This window comes from Hyperolius riggenbachi, chromosome 12 (assembly GCF_040937935.1).
Source record: "Hyperolius riggenbachi isolate aHypRig1 chromosome 12, aHypRig1.pri, whole genome shotgun sequence".
NCBI classification, from domain to species: Eukaryota; Metazoa; Chordata; class Amphibia; order Anura; family Hyperoliidae; genus Hyperolius; species Hyperolius riggenbachi.
Genome location: NC_090657.1, coordinates 194401381 through 194422832, shown reverse-complemented (window position 1 = coordinate 194422832; position 21452 = coordinate 194401381). Strand labels below are relative to the sequence as shown.

General features: G+C 43.5%; 1 protein-coding gene across 4 annotated transcripts in view; it reads left to right on the top strand.

The window, feature by feature from the left end:
• Positions 1-21452, top strand: part of NFATC2 (nuclear factor of activated T cells 2) — a 197238-nt gene that overhangs the window by 112998 nt on the left and 62788 nt on the right. For all 4 annotated transcript variants that reach the window (XM_068262424.1, XM_068262425.1, XM_068262426.1 and 1 more), the window contains exon 10: positions 6488-7138. In XM_068262424.1, coding sequence (XP_068118525.1) covers positions 6488-7138 — 651 coding nt within the window. The remainder of the gene's footprint in view (positions 1-6487; positions 7139-21452) is intronic.

Below are 21452 nucleotides of genomic sequence, written 5' to 3'. Positions count from 1 at the left end.
GCCAGGGCGGCTGCGGGAGGTTTTTTTTTTAATTAAAAAAAAACTATTTCATGCAGCCAACTTTCAGTTGGCTGCATGAAAGCCCACTAGAGGGCGCTCCGGAGGCGTTCTTCTGATCGCCTCCGGCAAGCAGAAGTAACAAGGAAGGCTGCAATGAGCAGCCTTCCTTGTTTGGCTTTCCTCGTCGCCATGGCGACAAGCGGAGTGACGTCATGGACGTCAGCCGACGTCCGGACGTCAGCCGCCTCCGATCCAGCCCTTAGCGCTGGCCGGAACTATTTGTTCCGGCTGCGCAGGGCTCGGGCGGCTGGGGGACCCTCTTTCGCCGCTGCTCGCAGCGGATCAGGCAGCACACGCGGCTGGCAAAGTGCCGGCTGCGTGTGCTGCTTTTTATTTTATCAAAATCGGCCCAGCAGGGCCTGAGCAGCACCCTCTGGCGGTAATGGACGAGCTGAGCTCGTCCATACCGCTAAGGTGGTTAATACATGTGTGCTCCCCCACACCAAGTGTTGTAGTAAGAACTTCCCATGTCTTCCTGAAAAAGGAAAAATAATTACCATTGCTGCTACTGTGTATACAGAAATGACCTGTGATGGCATATTAAACTGTGCTGCATACCTATGCTTCCATATAGACTGCCACAGAAGTTTAAAATACAGAGCACTTCCTGTTGGCCTTGGCCTTGCTTGGACTATCGTAAAAATGTTAAATTTAAAATACATGTAAACACATATAAATAAGAAGTACATTTCTTCCAAAATAAAATGAGCCTTTTTTCCTACGTTGCTGTCACTTACAGTAGGTAGTAGAAATCTGACAGAACTGACCGGTTTTGGACTAGCCCATCTCGTTATGAAGGGGGGGGTTTATACGGTTTTCTTTATTTTCAAAAGCCAAAACAGTGTGCAGCGAGCAGGGAGGCTGGCCAGCATCTTTGTATAAGTCATTTTCCAGGTGTGTCTTTAAAAAGAATAAATGCCGTGCTGAGAATCCCCCATGAAGAGAGGGCTAGACGAAATAGATTACTACCTACTGTAAGTGACAGCAACATTGGAGTAAAGTAATTTATGGCTTATTTTACTCTGGAAGAAACGTACTTCTTATTTGTATATGTGTACATGTATTTTAAATGTTACCGTTTTATGCAATAGTGGTCCTTTAACCACTTCCCGACCGCCGCATGTACAAATGGCGGCCGGGAAGTGGATCCCGCAAGGACCGCCACATGTACAATTGGCGGAGGTCCTTGTACGGGCATGGGCAGAGCGATCGCGTCATTTGTGACGTGATCCTCCGCCGGGGACTGGCTCCGCCCCCCTCGCGCTGTAACCTGCCGGCCATTCGGAAGCGCCGGCAGGTTACTAGCACCCGGATCGCCGCATACAAAGTGTATAATACACTTTGTAATGTATACAAAGTGTATTATACAGGCTGCCTCCTGCCCTGGTGGTCCCAGTGTCCGAGGGACCACCAGGGCAGGCTGCAGCCACCCTAGTCTGCACCCAACCACACTGATTTCCCCCCCCCCTGCCCCCTGATCGCCCACAGCACCCCTCAGACGCCCCCACCCTCCAGACCACTGTTTGCACCCAATCACCCCCCTAATCACCCATCACCCATTTTTATGCCCTAAACTGCCCCCTGCTCCCTCCTGATCACCCCACAGATTCTCCCCAGACCCCCCCTCCAGACCCCCCCCCCCCCCTGTGTACTGTATGCATCTATCCCACCTGATCACCTGTCAATCAACCATCAATCAACCCCTGTCACTGCCACCCATCAATCAGCCCCTAACCTGCCCCTTGCGGGCAATCTGATCACCCACCCACACCAATAGATCGCCCACAGATCCGACGCCAGATCACCTCCCAAGTGCAGTGTTTACATCTGTTCTCTACCCTAAACACCCACTAATTACCCATCAATCACCCATCAATCACCCCCTATCACCACCTGTCACTGTTACCTATCAGATCAGACCCTAATCTGCCCCTTGCGGGCACCCAATCACCCGCCTACACGCTCAGATTGCCCTCAGACCCCCCCCTCTTATCAATTCGCCAGTGCAATATTTACATTTGTTCTTCCCTGTAATAACCCACTGATCACCTGTCAATCACCCCCTGTCACTGCCACCCATCAATCAGCCCCTAACCTGCCCCTTGCGGGCAATCTGATCACCCACCCACACCAATAGATCGCCCGCAGATCCGACGTCAGATCACCTCCCAAGTGCATTGTTTACATCTGTTCTCTACCCTAAACACCCACTAATTACCCATCAATCACCCCCTGTCACTGCTACCCATCAGATTAGACCCCTATCTGCCCCTAGGGCACTCAATCACCCGCCAACACCCTCAGAACGCCCTCAGACCCCAGCCCTGATCACCTCGCCAGTGCATTGCTTGCATCTATTCCTCCCTCTAATCACACCTTGAGACACCCATCAATCACCTCCTGTCACCCCCTAGCACACCTACCCATCAGATCAGGCCCTAATTTGCCCCGTGTGGGCTCCTGATCACTCGGCCAAACCCTCAGATCCCCCTCAGACCCCCTTCCGATCACCTCCCCAGTGCATTGATTGCATCTATTTTCCCCTCTAACCACCCCCTGAGACACCCATCAATCACCTCCTGTCACCCCCCTAGCACTCCTATCCATCAGATCAGGCCCAATACAACCTGTCATCTAAAAGGCCATCCTGCTTATGACCGGTTCCACAAAATTCGCCCCCTCATAGACCACCTGTCATCAAAATTTGCAGATGCTTATACCACACACTGAACAGTCATTTTGAGACATTTGGTTTCCAGACTACTCACGGTTCTGGGCCCGTAAAATGCCAGGGCGGTATAGGAACCCCACAAGTGACCCCATTTTAGAAAAAAAGACACCCCAAGGTATTCTGTTAGGTGTATGACGAGTTCATAGAAGATTTTATTTTTTTGTCAAAAGTTAGCGGAAATTGATTTTTAATGGTTTTTTTTCACAAAGTGTCATTTTTCACTAACTTGTGACAAAAAATAAAATCTTCTATGAACTCACCGTAATACTAACGGAATACCTTGGGGTGTCTTCTTTTTAAAATGGTGTCACTTGTGGGGTTCCTATACTGCCCTGGCATTTTAGGGGCCCTAAACCGTGAGGAGTAGTCTAGAAAACAAATGCCTCAAAATGACCTGTGAATAGGACGTTGGGCCCCTTAGCGCACCTAGGCTGCAAAAAAGTGTCACACATGTGGTACCGCCGTACTCAGGAGAAGTAGTATAATGTGTTTTGGGGTGTATTTTTACACATACCCATGCTGGGTGGGAGAAATCTCTCTGTAAATGGACAATTGTGTGTAAAAAAAAATCAAACAATTGTCATTTACAGAGATATTTCTCCCACCCAGCATGGGTATGTGTAAAAATACACCCCAAAACACATTATACTACTTCTCCTGAGTACGGCGGTACCACATGTGTGGCACTTTTTTACACCCTAAGTACGCTAAGGGGCCCAAAGTCCAATGAGTACCTTTAGGATTTCACAGGTCATTTTGCGACATTTGGTTTCAAGACTACTCCTCACGGTTTAGGGCCCCTAAAATGACAGGGCAGTATAGGAACCCCACAAATTACCCCATTCTAGAAAGAAGACACCCAAAGGTATTCCGTTAGGAGTATGGCGAGTTCATAGAAGATTTTATTTTTTGTCACAAGTTAGCGAAAAATGACACTTTGTGAAAAAAAACAATTAAAATCAATTTCCGCTAACTTGTGACAAAAACTAAAATCTTCTATGAACTCACCATACTCCTAACGGAATACCTTGGGGTGTCTTCTTTCTAGAATGGGGTCATTTGTGGGGTTCCTATACTGTCCTGGCATTTTAGGGGCCCTAAACCGTGAGGAGTAGTCTTGAAACAAAAATGACCTGTGAAATCCTAAAGGTACTCATTGGACTTTGGGCCCCTTAGCGCAGTTAGGGTGCAAAAAAGTGCCACACGTGGTATCGCCGTACTCAGGAGAAGTAGTATAATGTGCTTTGGGGTGTATTTTTACACATACCCATGCTGAGTGGGAGAAATATCTCTGTAAATGGACAATTGTGTGTAAAAAAAAAATCAAACAATTGTCATTTACAGAGATATTTCTCCCACCCAGCATGGGTTTGTGTAAAAATACACCCCAAAACACATTATACTACTTCTCAATACCACATGTGTGGCACTTTTTTGCAGCCTAACTGCGCTAAGGGGCCCAAAGTCCAATGAGCACCTTTAGGCTTTACAGGGGTGCTTACAATTAGGCACCCCCCAAAATGCCAGGACAGTAAACACACCCCACAAATTACCCCATTTTGGAAAGTAGACACTTCAAGGTATTCAGAGAGGAGCATAGTGAGTCCGTGGCAGATTTCATTTTTTTTTGTGTCGCAAGTTAGCAGAAATGGAAACTTCTTTTTTTTTCTTTTTTGTCACAAAGTGTCATTTTCCGCTAACTTGTGACAAAAAATAAAATCTTCTATGAACTCACCATGCCTCTCAGTGAATACTTTGGGATGTCTTCTTTCCAAAATGGGATCATTTGGGGGGTATTTATACTATCCTGGAATTCTAGCCCCTCATGAAACATGTGGGCAGAAAAGTCGAAGATGCTTCAAAATGGGAAAAATCACTTTTTGCACCATAGTTTGTAAACGCTATAACTTTTACCCAAACTAATCAATATAGGCTAAATGGTTTTTTGTTTTTTTTATTAAAAACATGTTTGTCCACATTTTTCATGCTGCATGTATACAGAAATTTTACTTTATTTGAAAAATGTCAGCACAGAAAGTTAAAAAAAGCTGCAGTGGTCTGAATGGAAAAAAATGGTCTGGTCCTTAAGGGGGGTAAAGCCCACGGTCCTCAAGTGGTTAAGCTTTTCTGTGTTGGTTACAGTGCATGACAGGTGGGCAGAAAAGTCAGAGATGCTTCAAAATGGGAAAAATCACTTTCTGCATCATAGTTTGTAAACGCTATAACTTTTACCCAAACTAATCAATATAGGCTGAATGGGTTTTTTTGTTTTTTTTATTAAAAACATGTTTGTCCACATTTTTCGTGCTGCATGTATACAGAAATTTTACTTTATTTGAAAAATGTCAGCACAGAAAGTTAAAAAAATCATTTTTTTGACAAAATTCATGTCTTTTTTGATGAATATAATAAAAAGTAAAAATCGCAGCAGCAATCAAATAGCACCAAAAGAAAGCTTTATTAGTGACAAGAAAAGGAGCCAAAATTCATTTAGGTGGTAGGTTGTATGAGCGAGCAATAAACTGTGAAAGCTGCAGTGGTCTGAATGGAAAAAAATGGTCTGGTCCTTAAGGGGGGTAAAGCCCACGGTCCTCAAGTGGTTAAGCTTTTCTGTGTTGGTTACAGTGCATGACAATGTTTAATACAGAAGTCATTTTACTTGTCTTTCCTGATTCATTGTTTGAACAGACCACTTTCCCTAGAGAGACTGAGCAGCACAACACAGTGGCTAACTGATTAGCTCTCAGTGAAGCTGTGTAACACGTCAAGCTTTCAACATACAGGAAATAAGTCATAAGACCCGAGAACCATGTAACTAGAGCATTACTCATCTGATTTCATATCCCGTAGATTTATTTATATGCAGCTAGTTTCTGGCTTATGGATGATACATTTATTTATTTATTGTATTTATAAAGCGCCAACATATTACGCAGCGCTGGACAATAAATTAATGGGGCAGCACGGTGGTGTAGTAAATAGTATTCTCAATCAAATCTCAGCCAGGGCACTATCTGCATAGAGTTTGTATGTTCTCCCCGTATCTGGCTGGGTTTCCTCTGGGAACTGCGGTTTCCTTCCACATCCCAAAACCATACAGATAATTTTATTAGCTTGGCCCTAGACTACGATGGACATATGACTATGGTAGGGATTAGATTGTGGGCCCCTTTGAGGGAAAGTTAGTGAAACAATATGTATACTCTCTAAAGCGCTGTGGAAGATGTCGGTGCTATATAAATATTATTATTCAGTAGTATTTATATAGCGCCAATATCTCCTGCAGCACTTTACAGAGTACATAGTCATGACACTCACTGTTCGCAGAGGAGCTCACAATCTAATTCCTACCACAGTCATAGGTTTTGGGGGCCAATTAACTGATGTTTTTGGGACATGGGATGAAACTGGAGTGTCCAGAGGAAACCCACACAGACATGGGGAGAACATATAAACTCCCTGCGGTTATTGTCCAGGCTGGGATTCGAACCGGGGACCCAGCGCTGCAAGATGATAGTGGTATTCACTGGTACATGGATTCCAAACGTAACTAGTACAATAATATCTCTTACAGGATAGCCCGTCATCATTTTTATTTATAAAATTGGTTTGAAGCCGCTTTATCTCAGCTAAATGTCCACACACACCTGTTACATCACACACTAAAACGTGTCATCTGTCTGTTTTGTCTTTCAGTGCCATCCATTAAAACGGAGCCTCTCGATGAATACCCCTCTATAGTGGTGAGCAGCGCACACAGTGGCCTGAGCTCTGTGACACAGAATTACTACTCTCAGCATCAGCTGAGTAATGATTCTCCATCCTGCCTCGTGGCAAACTTGGTCTCCTGCCAGCAAGTGCGAGCTGGTCTTCCATCACCCGATTCTCCATACTCTCAGCAGAGTCCATCAGCTGCCATCTACCAGAGGAGCAAAAGTCTAAGTCCCAGCCATTTAGGCTTTCATCAGCCTCCACTGGTGGCTCCACAGATCACTATTCCCGATACTCACAGATCGGTTCTTGTCCATGCTGGCTCTCCTGTTCATTCTCCAGTCAACCCTCAACCATCTCCAGTTATCCATTATTCTCCAAACAACCATCAGATGAGATGTGGAAGTCACCAAGAGTTTCAGCATATAATGTGCTCCGACTTCGTTCCAAGTCTCACACGGCCTGGGCAGGCTCAGAGAATGAGCCCCAGCCACTACCCAACTGTAATTCAACAGCAGTCCAGCAGCCAGAGGCCTACAAAGCCCATAGCTTCAGGCACAGGGCAGAAGGAAATAGCATCTGCCGGCATCACTGTGAAGCAGGAGCAGAACCTGGACCAGGCCTATCTGGATGATGGTAAGACCTCATGAAAACCTGATACCTCAAACATTACTAATGCCAAGTACCTTCTTTAGAAAAACAAGGCTTGCCTCGATCTAAACCCTGGTTGATTACCTTGAACATTATAAGCATTAGTGTTCTCTGGCATGTGTTTTTCACAATGAAAGGCTTTGCATTCTGAGATGATAAAGTTCCTCACAGTCGCTTTAGAAGTGGACATTTGGCTAGAGATAGGTTAAACAGCCATTTGTAAGGTGGTTGTGCATCCAGTGAGGAATAGGGAAATTGAATTGAAAGCATTCTCTCCAATTTACAACACTCACAATCAAGTCATCTGACCTCAAATCTCTCTTAAAGGATACCCGAAGTGACATGTGGCATTATGAGATAGACATGGGTATGTACAGTGCCAAGCACATAAATAAGTATGCTGTGTTCCTTTTTTTTCTTTCTCTGCCTGAAAGAGTTAAATATCAGGTATGTAACTGGCTGACTCAGTCCTGAATCAGACAGGAAGTGACTACAGTGTTACCCTCACTGATAAGAAATTCCCCTTTTTACCTCTTTCTTGCTTTCAGAAGCCATTTTCTGCTAGGAAAGTGTTTTATAGTTTGAATTTGTTATCAGTGAGGGTCAGACTGTAGTCACTTCCTGTCTGAGTCAGGACTGAGTCAGCCACTTATATACCTGATATTTAACTCTTTCAGGCAGAGAAAGAAAAAAGGAACACAGCATAGTTATTTGTGTGCTAGGCACTGTACATACACATGTCTATCTCATCATGTCACATGTCACTTCGGGTATCCTTTAAGGTGCGTACTCACCTAACAACTAATGTCACCCATTGGGGATCGGGACCCTTGGGTGACATCACTGGGCCAGCCTGTACAGACGCATGTCAGCTGTGTAGCTGAAACCGCGTTCTGTTTTTGTGTGTGGGGGCAGAGGGTCAACTGAGTGGCGTGTGCGTGACATCACAGGGTGGGCAGCGTCTTAAAAGTAGTTGGCCGCCGCTGGTGGGTGGCTTTGTACACACGCCTGGCTATCGGGTGAGGCAGTCGTTATCAGCTGCCTCGGCCGACTTTAATCAGGCGTGTGTACGAGGCTTTATTAATATCTAGTTCTTTGTTAATTCACCCTTTTGAGATATGTACCTTCAAGCTTAAGTGTCGACAACAGCCATGTGCAGAGCTAACCAGAGAATTTATTTTTAGTTAGGACTGATCCACACTGAAAACCACTGCACTGCAAAATTTCATCAATTACGATTCTCATTCAAGTGAATGAGAATCGCTGGAGAAATGTTGCATGCAGTGGTTTTAAAAATGCAAAGGCAAAATCAACACAGCCAGTGTGACTCCTAAGCCCTAAGCGATGTTCCTTATCAATCGAGCCGCTAATGCGGCTCGATTGATAAAATCCGACAGGACGGATCTTGCTACCGCCGATTCCCTGCTCGTTCCCCGCGAGGGGACAATGGCAGGGAATCGAGCGGAAGATAAGCGGCGCGAGGACGAGCGGGTATCGAATCCGGCTAATCGAGCCGCCGGATCGCCGCCTCATCTACGCGTGTAGATGAGGCTTAAGTGATAAAAACTGTTTGTTTTTTAAGTCTATATACACTTTCACATAACATGAATAATTTGGTAAAAGTTTGAATGATTGTGTAAAGCCTGGGACCCACTAGCAGCTTTTTTCAAAGCGCTAGTGATTTGAAAAGCTCTTGCTAATGCAATGCTATAGGGGATTTTAAAAAAATGACATCCTTCAAGTGGGATCACACCCATAGCATTGCATCAGCAAGAGCTTTTATAATCACAAGCGCTTACAAATGGCTTAGAAAAGTGCTGCTAGTGGGTTCCAGGCCTAAGACATTGCACAAGCACTCATTTCAATATTTCATTTGGGTTTCCTTCCAAACTTGTGTTTAAAAAAATGCGAGGTGATAGGCTGCCATATTCAACAGTTGCCCGGCAGTCTTGCTGATTTTTATGGCCAGTAGGGTCTAAATCACACAACTGAAACAAGCATGAAGCTAATCTTGTCACTTCAGTCAGGGTATCTGACTAAGAGTATTAAGGTGGCCATACATCTATAGACTTGGCGGCCCATGGACCATCAGATTGGATAATGATTATTGAAATCTGATGAAAATTGGTGCCACCAAGTGCATGCATGATCGACCATTTCGGGTGGAAATTAGTCGCATGTATCGATTGGACACACTGGAAAATCTCGAGCCAGCATGCTCCATCAGGAGGGCAGCAGTAACTGCATGTGATAATTGCGATCAACAGACATCCCCCCCCCACCCCCCTAATGTTTTATATTTGCATCCCCCGTGCCCATACAGTTATACTTTACATGTCCCGCTGTCTGCGCTGAGTATCTGTGCCCTATTGTCGCTTTCGGGGCCAGCGTGACTACCATAGCACATGGTATGACGCCAGCAAACATGTGGGGGTTCAAATGCAGAAGTACGAGGACACGCCGCGCGGATGGTGGCATCACAAAGCCAATTTCCCACAGGATTTCATGCTGAAATTGATCAGGGATTGACCTTCGGTTTATGGGGGCCAACAAATCTCTCCCCGATCAGAGAGATACCTAGCTCTTGGTTGGTCGGCCACCAGAATCACTAAAGGTATGGCTACCTTTAGAGGCAGTGGATCAGAAGGACAGCCAGGCAATATGCGTTGTTTAAAATGGAATAAATATATCAGCCTCCCTATGTCTCTCACCATGGGTTCCTCCCTCCTTTATTAAAGAATGCTTTTTCTTCTAAACAACTGTGTAGCAGTGGCATTCTGTGGATGAGCAGATGGTGGATATCTAGACCAATGTGGGGAGCTTTCCTATTTCGGCCAGAGCATGTGTAAAACTGTTCTCTGGAACATTTAAAACTTGTTCATTTGTAACGCTTGCCGCCTGAAAACTCCACTCTGTGTTTTCAATGTTTCTGGTTGGCACGTCATCTGAAGCAGAGGAATGTTGTTGATGGACTGTAGCAAGTGGCCTCAGTTATTTGTGTGGGGATTTACTGGTATTACATGGTCAGGCTGTAATTAAATTGGTCATAAAACTCTTGCTACAATGCAAGATAAATTCTGTTTTCTATAGTCTGGGAGTAGGGTTGCCAGGTCGGCTGATGGAGAAAACCGGACAGGGGGTGGAGTTAGGGGCAGGGTCAGAAGCGCACTTTTATGTAGAGTGGGGCTAAGCAATGGGCTTTTTAAAAAATGTTTTTTACAGTATTTATATCGCACTGACATCTTCTGCAGCACATTACAGAGTACATAGCCATGTCACTAACTGTCCTCACCAGTACATGCACATAAGAGACCACTTTTCACCAGTAAATGCACATAATAAGAGACCACTTTTCACCAGTAAATGCACATAATAAGAGACAGAGCAGAAAACTATTACAAAACTGGAAAACTATGCAAATAATGCAATGCATTTATGGCGTTTTTGCACAGTGAAGTGGTCGATTTCTTGCGGGGAGTTTTAAAATTTATTTTTTTTTTCCCACCAAAATTAATAAAGTGGACATACATAGGCATAAAGTTAAAATATAAATCTGCGCATACATGTATGTACACATTTTGAGCAAATATAACAAATATAACAGTATAACAGTATAAATTGCGTTGTACAATAGTATGAATTTAAGTGTAAAGTATAGTAAGCAGCGGGCTCAGGCGAGATTGAATGAGATTGAAAGTCACGCCTGGACTATACGGAGGGGAGATAGAGCGGAGCCAATGCACACAAAGAGCGGAAATACAACCAGAGAATTATGGGTCACTCACTCACCATATCTCCAGACTCCTGACCTTACCTTGCTTCCTTCGCAGATGCAGAATCGCATTGCAAATGACGTGAGTGACGCACGTCATGCGTGCGTTGGCAACGCAGCGTTGGGCGTTGCCGTAGCAACGTCGGGAAGCGCGGGCTCGGGGGCGGTACTTAAGCTGGCGTAACTTACGCCGCGTAAGCTGGCTGGCTGTGCCTTTGACTGACAGCCAGGCAGCGAATCAGCGGGCGCGCAGCGCTGGCGGATGGGTGGCGGCAAGTGGCAAAAGGCATAAAACCGGACATCTTAATTGTCCGGTTTAACATGCCTTTTTGGACAGGACACAGCGGCCAAAAACCGGACACCTGGCAACCCTATCTGGGAGGAAGATGGAATACCCGCAGTGCAACTTACAGCTTATCCTCATTGTAGAGCAAATTGGGTTACTTAAAGTGAACCTAAACTGAACATAAGGAAAAGAGTATCACTTACCTGGGGCTTCGACCAGTCCCCTGCAGCCGTCCTGTGCCCGCTGCGTGCCAAACCGATCCTCCGGTACCCTGTTGCAGCCAAGTTTAGTTTCTACTGACTGATTAGTTGGAGGGCTGCTGGACTTGTGCGGCCCTGGACGCGCATCCTCGTATGCGTTCACATCGGCAAGAACGTCCTGCGCAGGCACAGTATGAGGTTCTCTCTTATTATGCCTGCGCAGGACGCTCTCGCCGACATAAACGCTTATGAGGATGCGCGGCCAGGGCCAGGCAGTCGCAGTGGGCCGCTGACTGACCAGTCATCAGAAACTAAACTAATTGGCGGACCGGAGGATTGGTTTGGCACACAGCGGGGCACAGGATGGCTGCAGGGGGCTGGTCGAAGCTCCAGGTAAGTGAAACTCTTTTCCTTATGTTCAGTTTAGGTTCACTTTAACTGCATTAACCTCCTTAGTGGTAATCCGGAGTCAGGCTCGGAATGGAAATTTGCAGCTCAAAGCAGTAATCCCGAGCTGCTGCGGATCCCCCTGTGGTATTTTTTTTTTCTTGTTTTTAAGGTCTAAAAGCTTGTGAAAAAAATACGGGTTTTAGACCCGAAATCTGGAAATAATCATAACGCCAGTGAGGTTAAAGGACACCTGAAGAGAGAATATGGAGGCTGACATTTATTTCCTTTTAAACAATACATATTGCCTGGCAGCCCTGCTGATCCTCTTCCTCCAATACTTTTAGCCATAGACCCGGAACAAGAATGCTGATTAGATGCTTGTTTCAGATGTGGGATTCAGACACTGGTGCAGCAGAACAGCCAGGCAATTAGTATTATTTAAAAGGAAATATGGCAGCCTCCATGTTCCTCTCACTTCAGGTATCCTTTAATCAACTGAACATTTTGCATTTTAGTGTGTGCTGTTTTCTAAGAAAAGAATGCAGCATTTGCAGAGGCATAAATAGATCTGAAGCAAGTCAAAAATGTGACTTCGGCTGTAGTTGATAAATCTTTGCCGGTTTCCTGGTAAATTTTCGTTTGAAGGGACAGCAAAGAAATTGATGGCCAGAATGGGAAGGGGAGGTTAGTGGCAGTGAAATACAGGGACAAAAAAAACAGTAAGGCATTATAATAGCATTACTGGTCATGGAACTATTTTTTAACTGATTGAACACATCTATGTGATAGGTATACTGGTATAGAAGCATTGTTAAAGTGAACCTAAATTGAGTAAAATTATTTAAAATAAACACATGATGTACCTGTAAATGAATATAACATACTTACCTCGCCATCAGTTCCTCTCAGAAGATCTCCATTTTCTTCTTACAATGATTCCTTCCAGTTGAAACTGAAAGGACAACTGATGAGCAAGGTAATGTCCATGTATCCCTATGGCTCATGTGGGCTATGTTACAGTTTAACAGTGTGCTGACCAGAAAGCTGTTATGGGGTAATGCCCATTTTCAAAATGTAGGACAGAGAATTCCATCGATTACAGTGTACACACAGGATAGAGGACAGGAGAGAGAGATGAATGAGTAAACTGCGCAGGAGGGAAGTATGACGTGTACGTTTATTTTGACTTTTATTCTTCAGTTCAGGTTTGCTTTGAGGCCTTACAGGTGAGTATGTGAAGGCAAATGCACCGTTTGAGCAGCGCAGTTACTCAGTCCAGCAGTTTCCAGAGAAATGCCACCCAAAACCCCTGTAATGACACTGGCTCCTATTATAATAATGGGTTACATTCTAAAAAGTAACAAACCTTTCAAAAGGTAGCTGGTGCATAATTCATATGACTCTTAACAGCTTAATTCGACTAACAACCAAAGAGGGTTTAACACTTTTATATTGTTTGAAAACAAACTAGCGTCAGCATAAATTGATCACGATGTGCCACACTATTTCGGGTTACACCTTTGTTTCTTTATACGCCGGCTTAGTTGGATTAATACTTCTGCTGTCTCCCGTGACAAATAAGATGATTATTTCAATGTAGATTAGGACACCTATAGCTGCAGGCCATGTATTATAAGGACAACATGCAAACAGTGGCAAAGCGATTGCTAAACACAGTTGTTTCTTTGTTGGAGGCCTTCTGCACATCCCGCAGCTTTAGATGTAGACAGCACAGCATACATGCTCACCCAATCGCCTTAATGTGAAGCCAACCGGTCACTGGTGTGCTTCTTATTAATATTTAGCAGTTAATGCAGGTAACCTGTCTGCTATATCCAGAGCAGGATCATCCACCAGGCAACCTAGGCAGATGCTTGGGGCCTAGTAGGTGTCAAAGGGACAAGCTTCTTTGACCTCCCTCCACTTCAGCTTACCAAGAGGACCACAAGGGAGCCCCAAATCTACTACCTTGCCAGGGTCCCATTACATCTTAATCCATCTCTGGCCATATCACTTTTAAGTACTAACCAGTTTGTTTTTCTCAATTACAAACCTGTCTCTTTTCCCCTCAATGTTTCCAGCAGTTCCTCAACCGATCATGTGACTGCACACCGACTTACAGCAACTAGCAGGTTTTCTTCAAAGCTGAGCCTACTGGCAAGTTTTCTTTAAGCAGCTCTCCCCCAAATAGGATGTCGTCTCAGTTGAATTGGTTGTGCCCAAGTTAAAATGAAGCATGGTCTTAAAGAATTAAGTATCTCAATAAGGTCAGCCTTTACATATCCCCCAAACAACAATTGGGGAGCTTGTCACTGCCACCCAATGTATATATATATATATATATATATATATATATATATATATATATATATATATATATAATACAGCAGAATGTCCCCCAGATAAAAACACTAGAATCTATATGGAGAGCACCAGAAATGCTATGGAGCAGTGCCCACAGTACAAGGCGCCCATGGCACATGCCATACCTGCACCCCTGTAGATACGCCTCTGTTGGTTACTCACTTCTGTACAGTGTGTTTTAACACATTTGGTGTGAATTAGAGCACGGCCATCAGAATAGAGTAACTAGAACTTTTTTGTGTTAAGTAGGAAAATACGAGTTAGCTCAACTTTCTGTGTGTTCTGTTTATTCAAGATCTCCCAGTGCCCTTGCAAAGCCTCCACCTTGACTTACATCATCCTTTAATGCACTTCTTTTATTTCACACTAGTATATTCTGTTTTGTTCTGGGAAAGTAATTAAATCCACTAGTACTCGCTGCAGATCTAGCAGAGTATTTTCCACTACTTTACTGTTCTTGTCTCTGAATGTCTTCCACAGTGGCCAAACCCCCGGCCTGCCAATATGGAGCCAGTTAAATGCATTAGCAATCACTACAGAGATAGCCGATGGCCCCGAGTCATGTCTGCTTCATAACATTCCGGCTGATTATAAAAGCCCATTTCTTCTGAAAATAAAAACAACACTGAGCTGTTGTATAATGACTGGATCTGTGTTCCGTGGCCTTCAGTCATTTGGCATGTCTGTACCATGCAGTGACTGTACGGCACTTCTCTTTCTGGAACACTGGATGTTGTCTCTATTTCAGTCCTTTACTGGAACACTCAGAACTCACAGCAGCCCTGGCAAACTCATCCAATCCCAGCTCACCGCTGAGGCCCCTAGTGGTGACTTGCAAGAGTTCAGGCTCTAGTTATGAAAGCATCTGAAAGAACCAGAGTCTTCATTTCATTCTAAAATGTACATCAGAGGATCACAGGAAGCTGGTTGGTTCATATAGACAGCAATGTGGTAAACAAAGCCTAATGTAATCTAATGATTAATATTCTTTTGTAAAATAGCTTTAGAGACCAAAATGCTTTGTTATAACTTCTAGTAAATGTTAAAGTGAACGGTTTTTAGCACCTAGGGCATCTCAATAGCACATTAAAAATACATACTAACATAGTGGGTCATTATTAAAAAAAATTTTTACGTTTATTTGTTTGTTAGAGGCTTTTATTGTTCTACTTCTGTCTACAGAAAGAGCAGGCAGATAAGGACTGCTGTAATTAACAGTAGCAATGAGCAAACAAAGGCTTTCTTAAGGGGAGGAGATAGTACACAGTACTTCAGACAGCTTAGAGAGTCACAATTGATTACACTCACACCTCCCCCTGCATGAATAAGGGTGGGGGATTATCAGCTCCTACAGCTATTAGAAACCAGGACAAACTGCAGAAAAAAGAAGCAGCTTGGATCCCATTAAATAAATAGAAAATGTAAGGAAATTAAAGGACATGTTGTGAGACGTGATTGTCAGATGGACCAGTTTACAAATACATTTTTTGTTAGGTACGTAAAATAATCTTTGCTTCAAACTGAGGAAACATTAGACGAACATAACTCTGTTTTTATTGCTGTCTTTGAAGAGGGAGAACTGCTTAACTCCTTCGGGACCGGCTGCCTACCCCCTTTAAGGACCAGGCATTTTACATGCCGGGGGGGGGGGGGCAGGCAGCCGGATCCCTACTGTGGCACTTAGGTATGGTCCCCCCTGGGTGACCAGGTGTCCCCCGTATTGCTGGCAGCGTTTACTCACCTCCCAGGCTGCAGCGATGAGCAGCTGTAGACACCCCCGCTCTCGCTGGCTTCCCGGCTCGTACTGATGCTAAGTCCCGACTCGCGTCATCAAGCCGGGACCCGGCACTTATCAATACAGCAGGGATGTCGACCAGAGTGGAGGGGAGCTCCAATCGTCGGGGGAACGGCAGGAAGGTGAGTGGATCCTCCTTCTTCCCTCCCTATCTTTGCAGCTCTGTAAGTGATCACTATGATCCACCGGCGATCATAGTGACCACGTATAATAATAATAAGCAACATAGCTGATCATTCAGCTTTCATATAAGGGCAGATTGCGTGACAGCCATCTTATGTAGCTATGGAGCTTTAGTTAGGCACACAAGCACTCAGCCAGCATTGATGCATTTGGTGAATGTGGCTATATTTGAAGCCGCCAGAACTGGAGTGGGTGGTGCTGTTTGTATGGTTAATTGAAGCTTTTTAGGAATTGTTGTTTTGGTATACAGGAGCTTTTTGGAACACAATGCTAAGGCAGCGTTCAATATTCAGCTGCCTTGCACTGTTTGTAAAAAAACGTGTATCTGAAAAGTGCTATTTAAAGCTCTATTAAATGCAGACTTGAACAATGCATATTCTAATAGCTATCAGGATGATGAGTGAAAGTAAACAGTATGTAGAACAAAGTGGTGGACAGAATGCCTGTTCCATGGGCCATATGTGCGGCTTGCTGTACAACATTTTTTCCCAACGCTTCCACATTACTATAGAAACCATGGGGTTGTTTTGCAAGTAGCAGTTAGACTGATGTGTTCACATAAGCAACGTAAAGGATTTAGGGCAATTCACGTCACACAGTGCACGATGTTGTTAACGTGCTAAATGTTGCGCTGATTAATCCCCGCAGAGCAGAATTTTGTGTTGTAGTTACCAGTAGTTGTAAGACCCTGCATATTCTGGCAAATGCAAATTTGCATGAGCTTTGCCTCTTAATTGAGCCGATTAGTCTTAAGTTTGCAGCCAGATATAACAAGATATTCTCGTGTTGTTGGCAGTATATTATTATTGTTTTTGAATAGCGCCAACATATTATGCAGCACTGTGCAGACAATAATAGAGGGGACAGAAAACACAATACAGGTAATAAGCCGTAAGACCCACATTGCCAGATCATGCACTGGATTAGAAGTCCCAGTAATTCAAGTTCACGTTATTCTGTGGGCTGTTCGCCATCCTTTGCTAATACAGATTTTTTCCTCTCTCAGCATTCATTAATCAGTGGAAGGACACTTAATGTTGCCCATTCTGATACCTTCTGTACCCCTCATCATCTCTCTGTTGGAGTACCACAGTGCTCAGCCCTTGGACCTCCCCTCTTCTCTATTTACACCTATGGTTTTTGCCAGATAATTTACTATAATGGCATCCAATATCACGTAGTAATATGATATCCAAATGTATGTATCGGATCCTGATTTTTCTGCACTGACTCCTTTTTCATGTCCTATCACTTTATTTAAACTGAAAATGGACATTTTTTTTTCTGCTTTATAAATCTACTTCCCTACCTGACATAACAACTAACATTGATAATATCCCAATATCACTCAATGATAAATATATCCGTACGAGAGAATGCCAACTGTCCCAAATGTGGTGGAAGGGATGCAGATTTTATACATTTGATTTGGTACTGCCTGATTTTAGTGGCGTTTTGGAATCAGGTGGTACAGAGGTTATCTCAGGTTGGCAGCATTATTTGTGCCCCTGGACCCTTAACTATGTATCTTTGGCTTATAAATGAATTGGATAAGCAGCATTATTGTAGGATATTTCGTAGGGAAATGTTGTTCTTGGCCAGGAAAACTTAATTGGTTCTCTCCTGATCAACTCTTGATTTCCCATTGGATTTCCTTGATAAACAAGGGACTCTGTCCTGCCGAATTTTGTAAAATCTGGTCACATTGACTGAAATACCAGGATTCTCTTGAGTTGGACCAGTCTCAAAATGATTAATAGATGAGCCTTGGAGTTGTTTCTTAAGTTTTCTTATGCAGATTGTCTGGGTAGATGCTGTGGTTAGGCAGCCCCCCGTACAACGCTTATTCACTGTTGTATGTATAACATGTCCTGTTTAAATACTCTTTATTATTTAATAATCTTGGTTAATTTTGCTGTTACCCTGATTTAGTTATCCACTATTCTGTGTACATTTTGGTACACTCAATGTTGCCCATTCTGATACCTTCTCCATTGGAGTACCTCAGGGCTCAGTCCTTGGACCTTCTCTCTTCCCTATTTGCACCAGTTTTTTGCCAGCTAGTTAACTATTTTGGCATCCAATATCACTTAGTAATATGATATCCAAATCTGTGCATGGACCTATTGCATGCAGGGATGGACTTCCGAGTAGCTATGAAGCCATGGCTACTCTGATTCGAAATGTTAATGAAGAGCTGATTAATCAGCTGTGACCACAGGTGACAGAAGGTTAACTTACCCATAAGTCTGTGGGATCCTTTGCGTATCAATCACGTCATACACGGAGTGTTGGCAGCGTTTCATGACTCACTACTGCGCTTCCTCCTCCTCATATAACCCCCATCACCCGTGGTCACAGCTGATTAATCAGCTCTTCATTAACAATTCAAATCCAAGTAGCTATGGCTTCGTAGCTACTCTGAAGCTCATCCCTGATTGTCTGTCTACATGCTATCTCCTCTTTCATATCCTCTTGCATACTTTAAAATCAAAACGACAATTTGTTGTTGTTTTTTTGCATTATATAATTCAACTTCCGCGCCTGACATAACCATTAAAATTGATAATATCCCAGTATCACCCATCCCTCAAGCTCACTGTATAGTGGTAATATTTGATTTAGCACTCGCATTTAGACCTCACTTTAGCAAGTTAACCACCTTCTGTCTTCTCCAACTAAATAGACACCTGTACACAGCCACCTTAGCTGAGAACAGCCTAGCGTGTGCAAGAAGCTTTGGACTAAGTTACTATGGGAAAGGCCCTTTCTTCTACTGTATCTTAGTAATGTTGCATTTTCTGATGACCCATTTATGAATAATACACTATTGTTTAAACTGCAGAAAATTCAGCTACCATAAGTGGGTGTATTGTCACTTTCCCAAAGGTTATGGTGACTGTAATACGTCTAACACTATTTTAGTGTTGGGGTAATCTGTGTTAGGGCTGGTGCACACCACAAGAGCTTTTTAAATGCTAGAGATTTTAAAAACTCTTGCTAATGCAATGCTATGTGGGATTTTTACAAAATCACATCGCTCCAGTGTGCACACACACATAGGATAACATTAGCAAGAGCTTTTAACATCAAAAAGCGCTCAGAAAAGCTCTTCTGGTGTGCACCAGCCCTTAGACCGACACTGTTCCATGATGATTGATTATTTGAGGCACTAATTCAGTGAAGATTCACACTGGCCTAGCACTGAATCAGTTGGTATTTGAAATGGACTGTGGTTTATTTCACCAGTAAGAGAAGACAAGACACAGAACATTTATATCACGCGTTTCTCCTGGTGGACTCAAAGCCCCAGAGCTACAGCCACTAAGACGTGCTCTATAGGCAGTAGCAGTGTTTGTGAGTCTTGCCCAAGGTCTCCTCACTGAATAGGTGCTGGCTTACTGAAGAGGAAGAGTCGAGATTCCAACCCTAGTTTCCCGTATCAGAGGCAGAGCCCTTAACCAGTACACTACCCAGCCAGTAAGAAGTGACAGATTCCAACTAGACTATTTTGCAGATTTTATGATTTAACAAATAGGCCTTGTGAACATAAAGGGTTTGAGAAGCACTGATCTGCCAGCTCTTGGCTGCGTTCAAGCAAACATATGCAGGAATAAATCAAGAACATTGTTGAACTGGCACCAGTGCTGCACTCAGTTCCAGTATCTCTGGCTGGTTTTGGTTTACGTTTAGTGCCTACGGGTTGGATTCAAATTCGGCATTTTCTATGTAGACAACCCACCAAGGACAAGTTATGTAATGGTCTCATCGCTGTGCTTTTAACGCTTGTGTGCCCTTTCCCTGACGATTCCCGTGCAAAGTACTGCGATCGATTGAACTCTCATTTCCGCTCGTGGTGTGACGTCTTGTATACTCACCGCGAGGAACATGTATCAGGGAGCGCTCGTTATCGTGGGACGTCGCTGGGATCCATCTTCCTGGGTTGCGAGGTGAGTATTCAGCTTATTGGGGATGGTTGATTGAGCTTATGGCATCGTTCACACTTTACACGTTGCCGTGTGCATTTTAGCAACACGTATGGGGTGTGACACACTAGAACATCACAAGTGCATAGACTGCTCTGTCTGAAGTTCAGAATTGCTATGTGCTGCATAGCGGTGCACTGCAATATCGCACTGCTGCATGCATATTCCGGAAACCACAACACTGTAGTGAATGGGATCAGCAGCGCAACACAGATGGCGTGCGATCGCCTGTTTTGCTTTTCCTAGTATGAATGAGGCCTAACTCAGGGTGTCTACATGCAAAATGTTTTTTTTTAGTTCCAGTACAGCAATCTTTTCTTTATATCAATATTTTTTCATTAGTTTATTTATTTTCTACATTAATCAAGGCCACCTGCCTTGCTGTGACCCCTGTGAAGATTACACATTGTTTTACAGCTGATTTATTTTAATAACTTATCCAGACATCTCTAACATAAGAGCAGAGCTGGGACAAGGTCCTCTAGCACCTAAGGCTGAGACACCAAAATGTGCCCCTCCATCCCTCCCACCCCACACTAATTGCCATTAGACTAAAGGTGGCCACATGCCATACAATTTTTTGCAATCAATTTTTCTGACTGATTATAACATTTCAAAAATATGACCAATGTACCATACACATGTTAATTTTTTTCCCCAATGGATGATAATGTTTGGAAACTGAGAAAATTGCTAGAGTGTGTATATTAATAGATTGACAATCTAACACACACCATACAATCTTTAGAAAAATGTAAGAAAAAATTCCAGCATTCTGGATTGATAAAAATTGAAAAAAAAAATCGGGAAATCCGATAGGATTTTTCAGTTGAATTTAAATAAAAGCTTTCCATTTTTTCTGGAGATCCGATATGTATAGAATTGCCGTAAAATCGGATCATTTTATTGTGTGGTCTGTATGCAATCATATTCAAGTTGGATTCAGTCACTGCTTGCCATGGCTACAAATGTAATAACAGTTGTGTCACAGATGGCTCACTATGGCACCAGCTGTGACAAACTCCTGCACTTGGAGGTTATAAAACAACTTTAGAGTTCCTGCAAAGTGAATGGCATGCACTAATAGGAGATAATGGTGGGGTATGATGTCTAGAGGTGAGGGGAACCACGCAATGCAATTAGAGAATCAGCGCTGCGTAATATGTTGGCACATAATAAATACAATAAATAAATAAATAGTGGCATCCTTTAAATATACAGGGAGTGCAGAATTATTAGGCAAGTTGTATTTTTGACTTTATAACTTTTGTATTTATAACTTTATTATTGAACAACAACCATGTTCTCAATGAACCCAAAAAA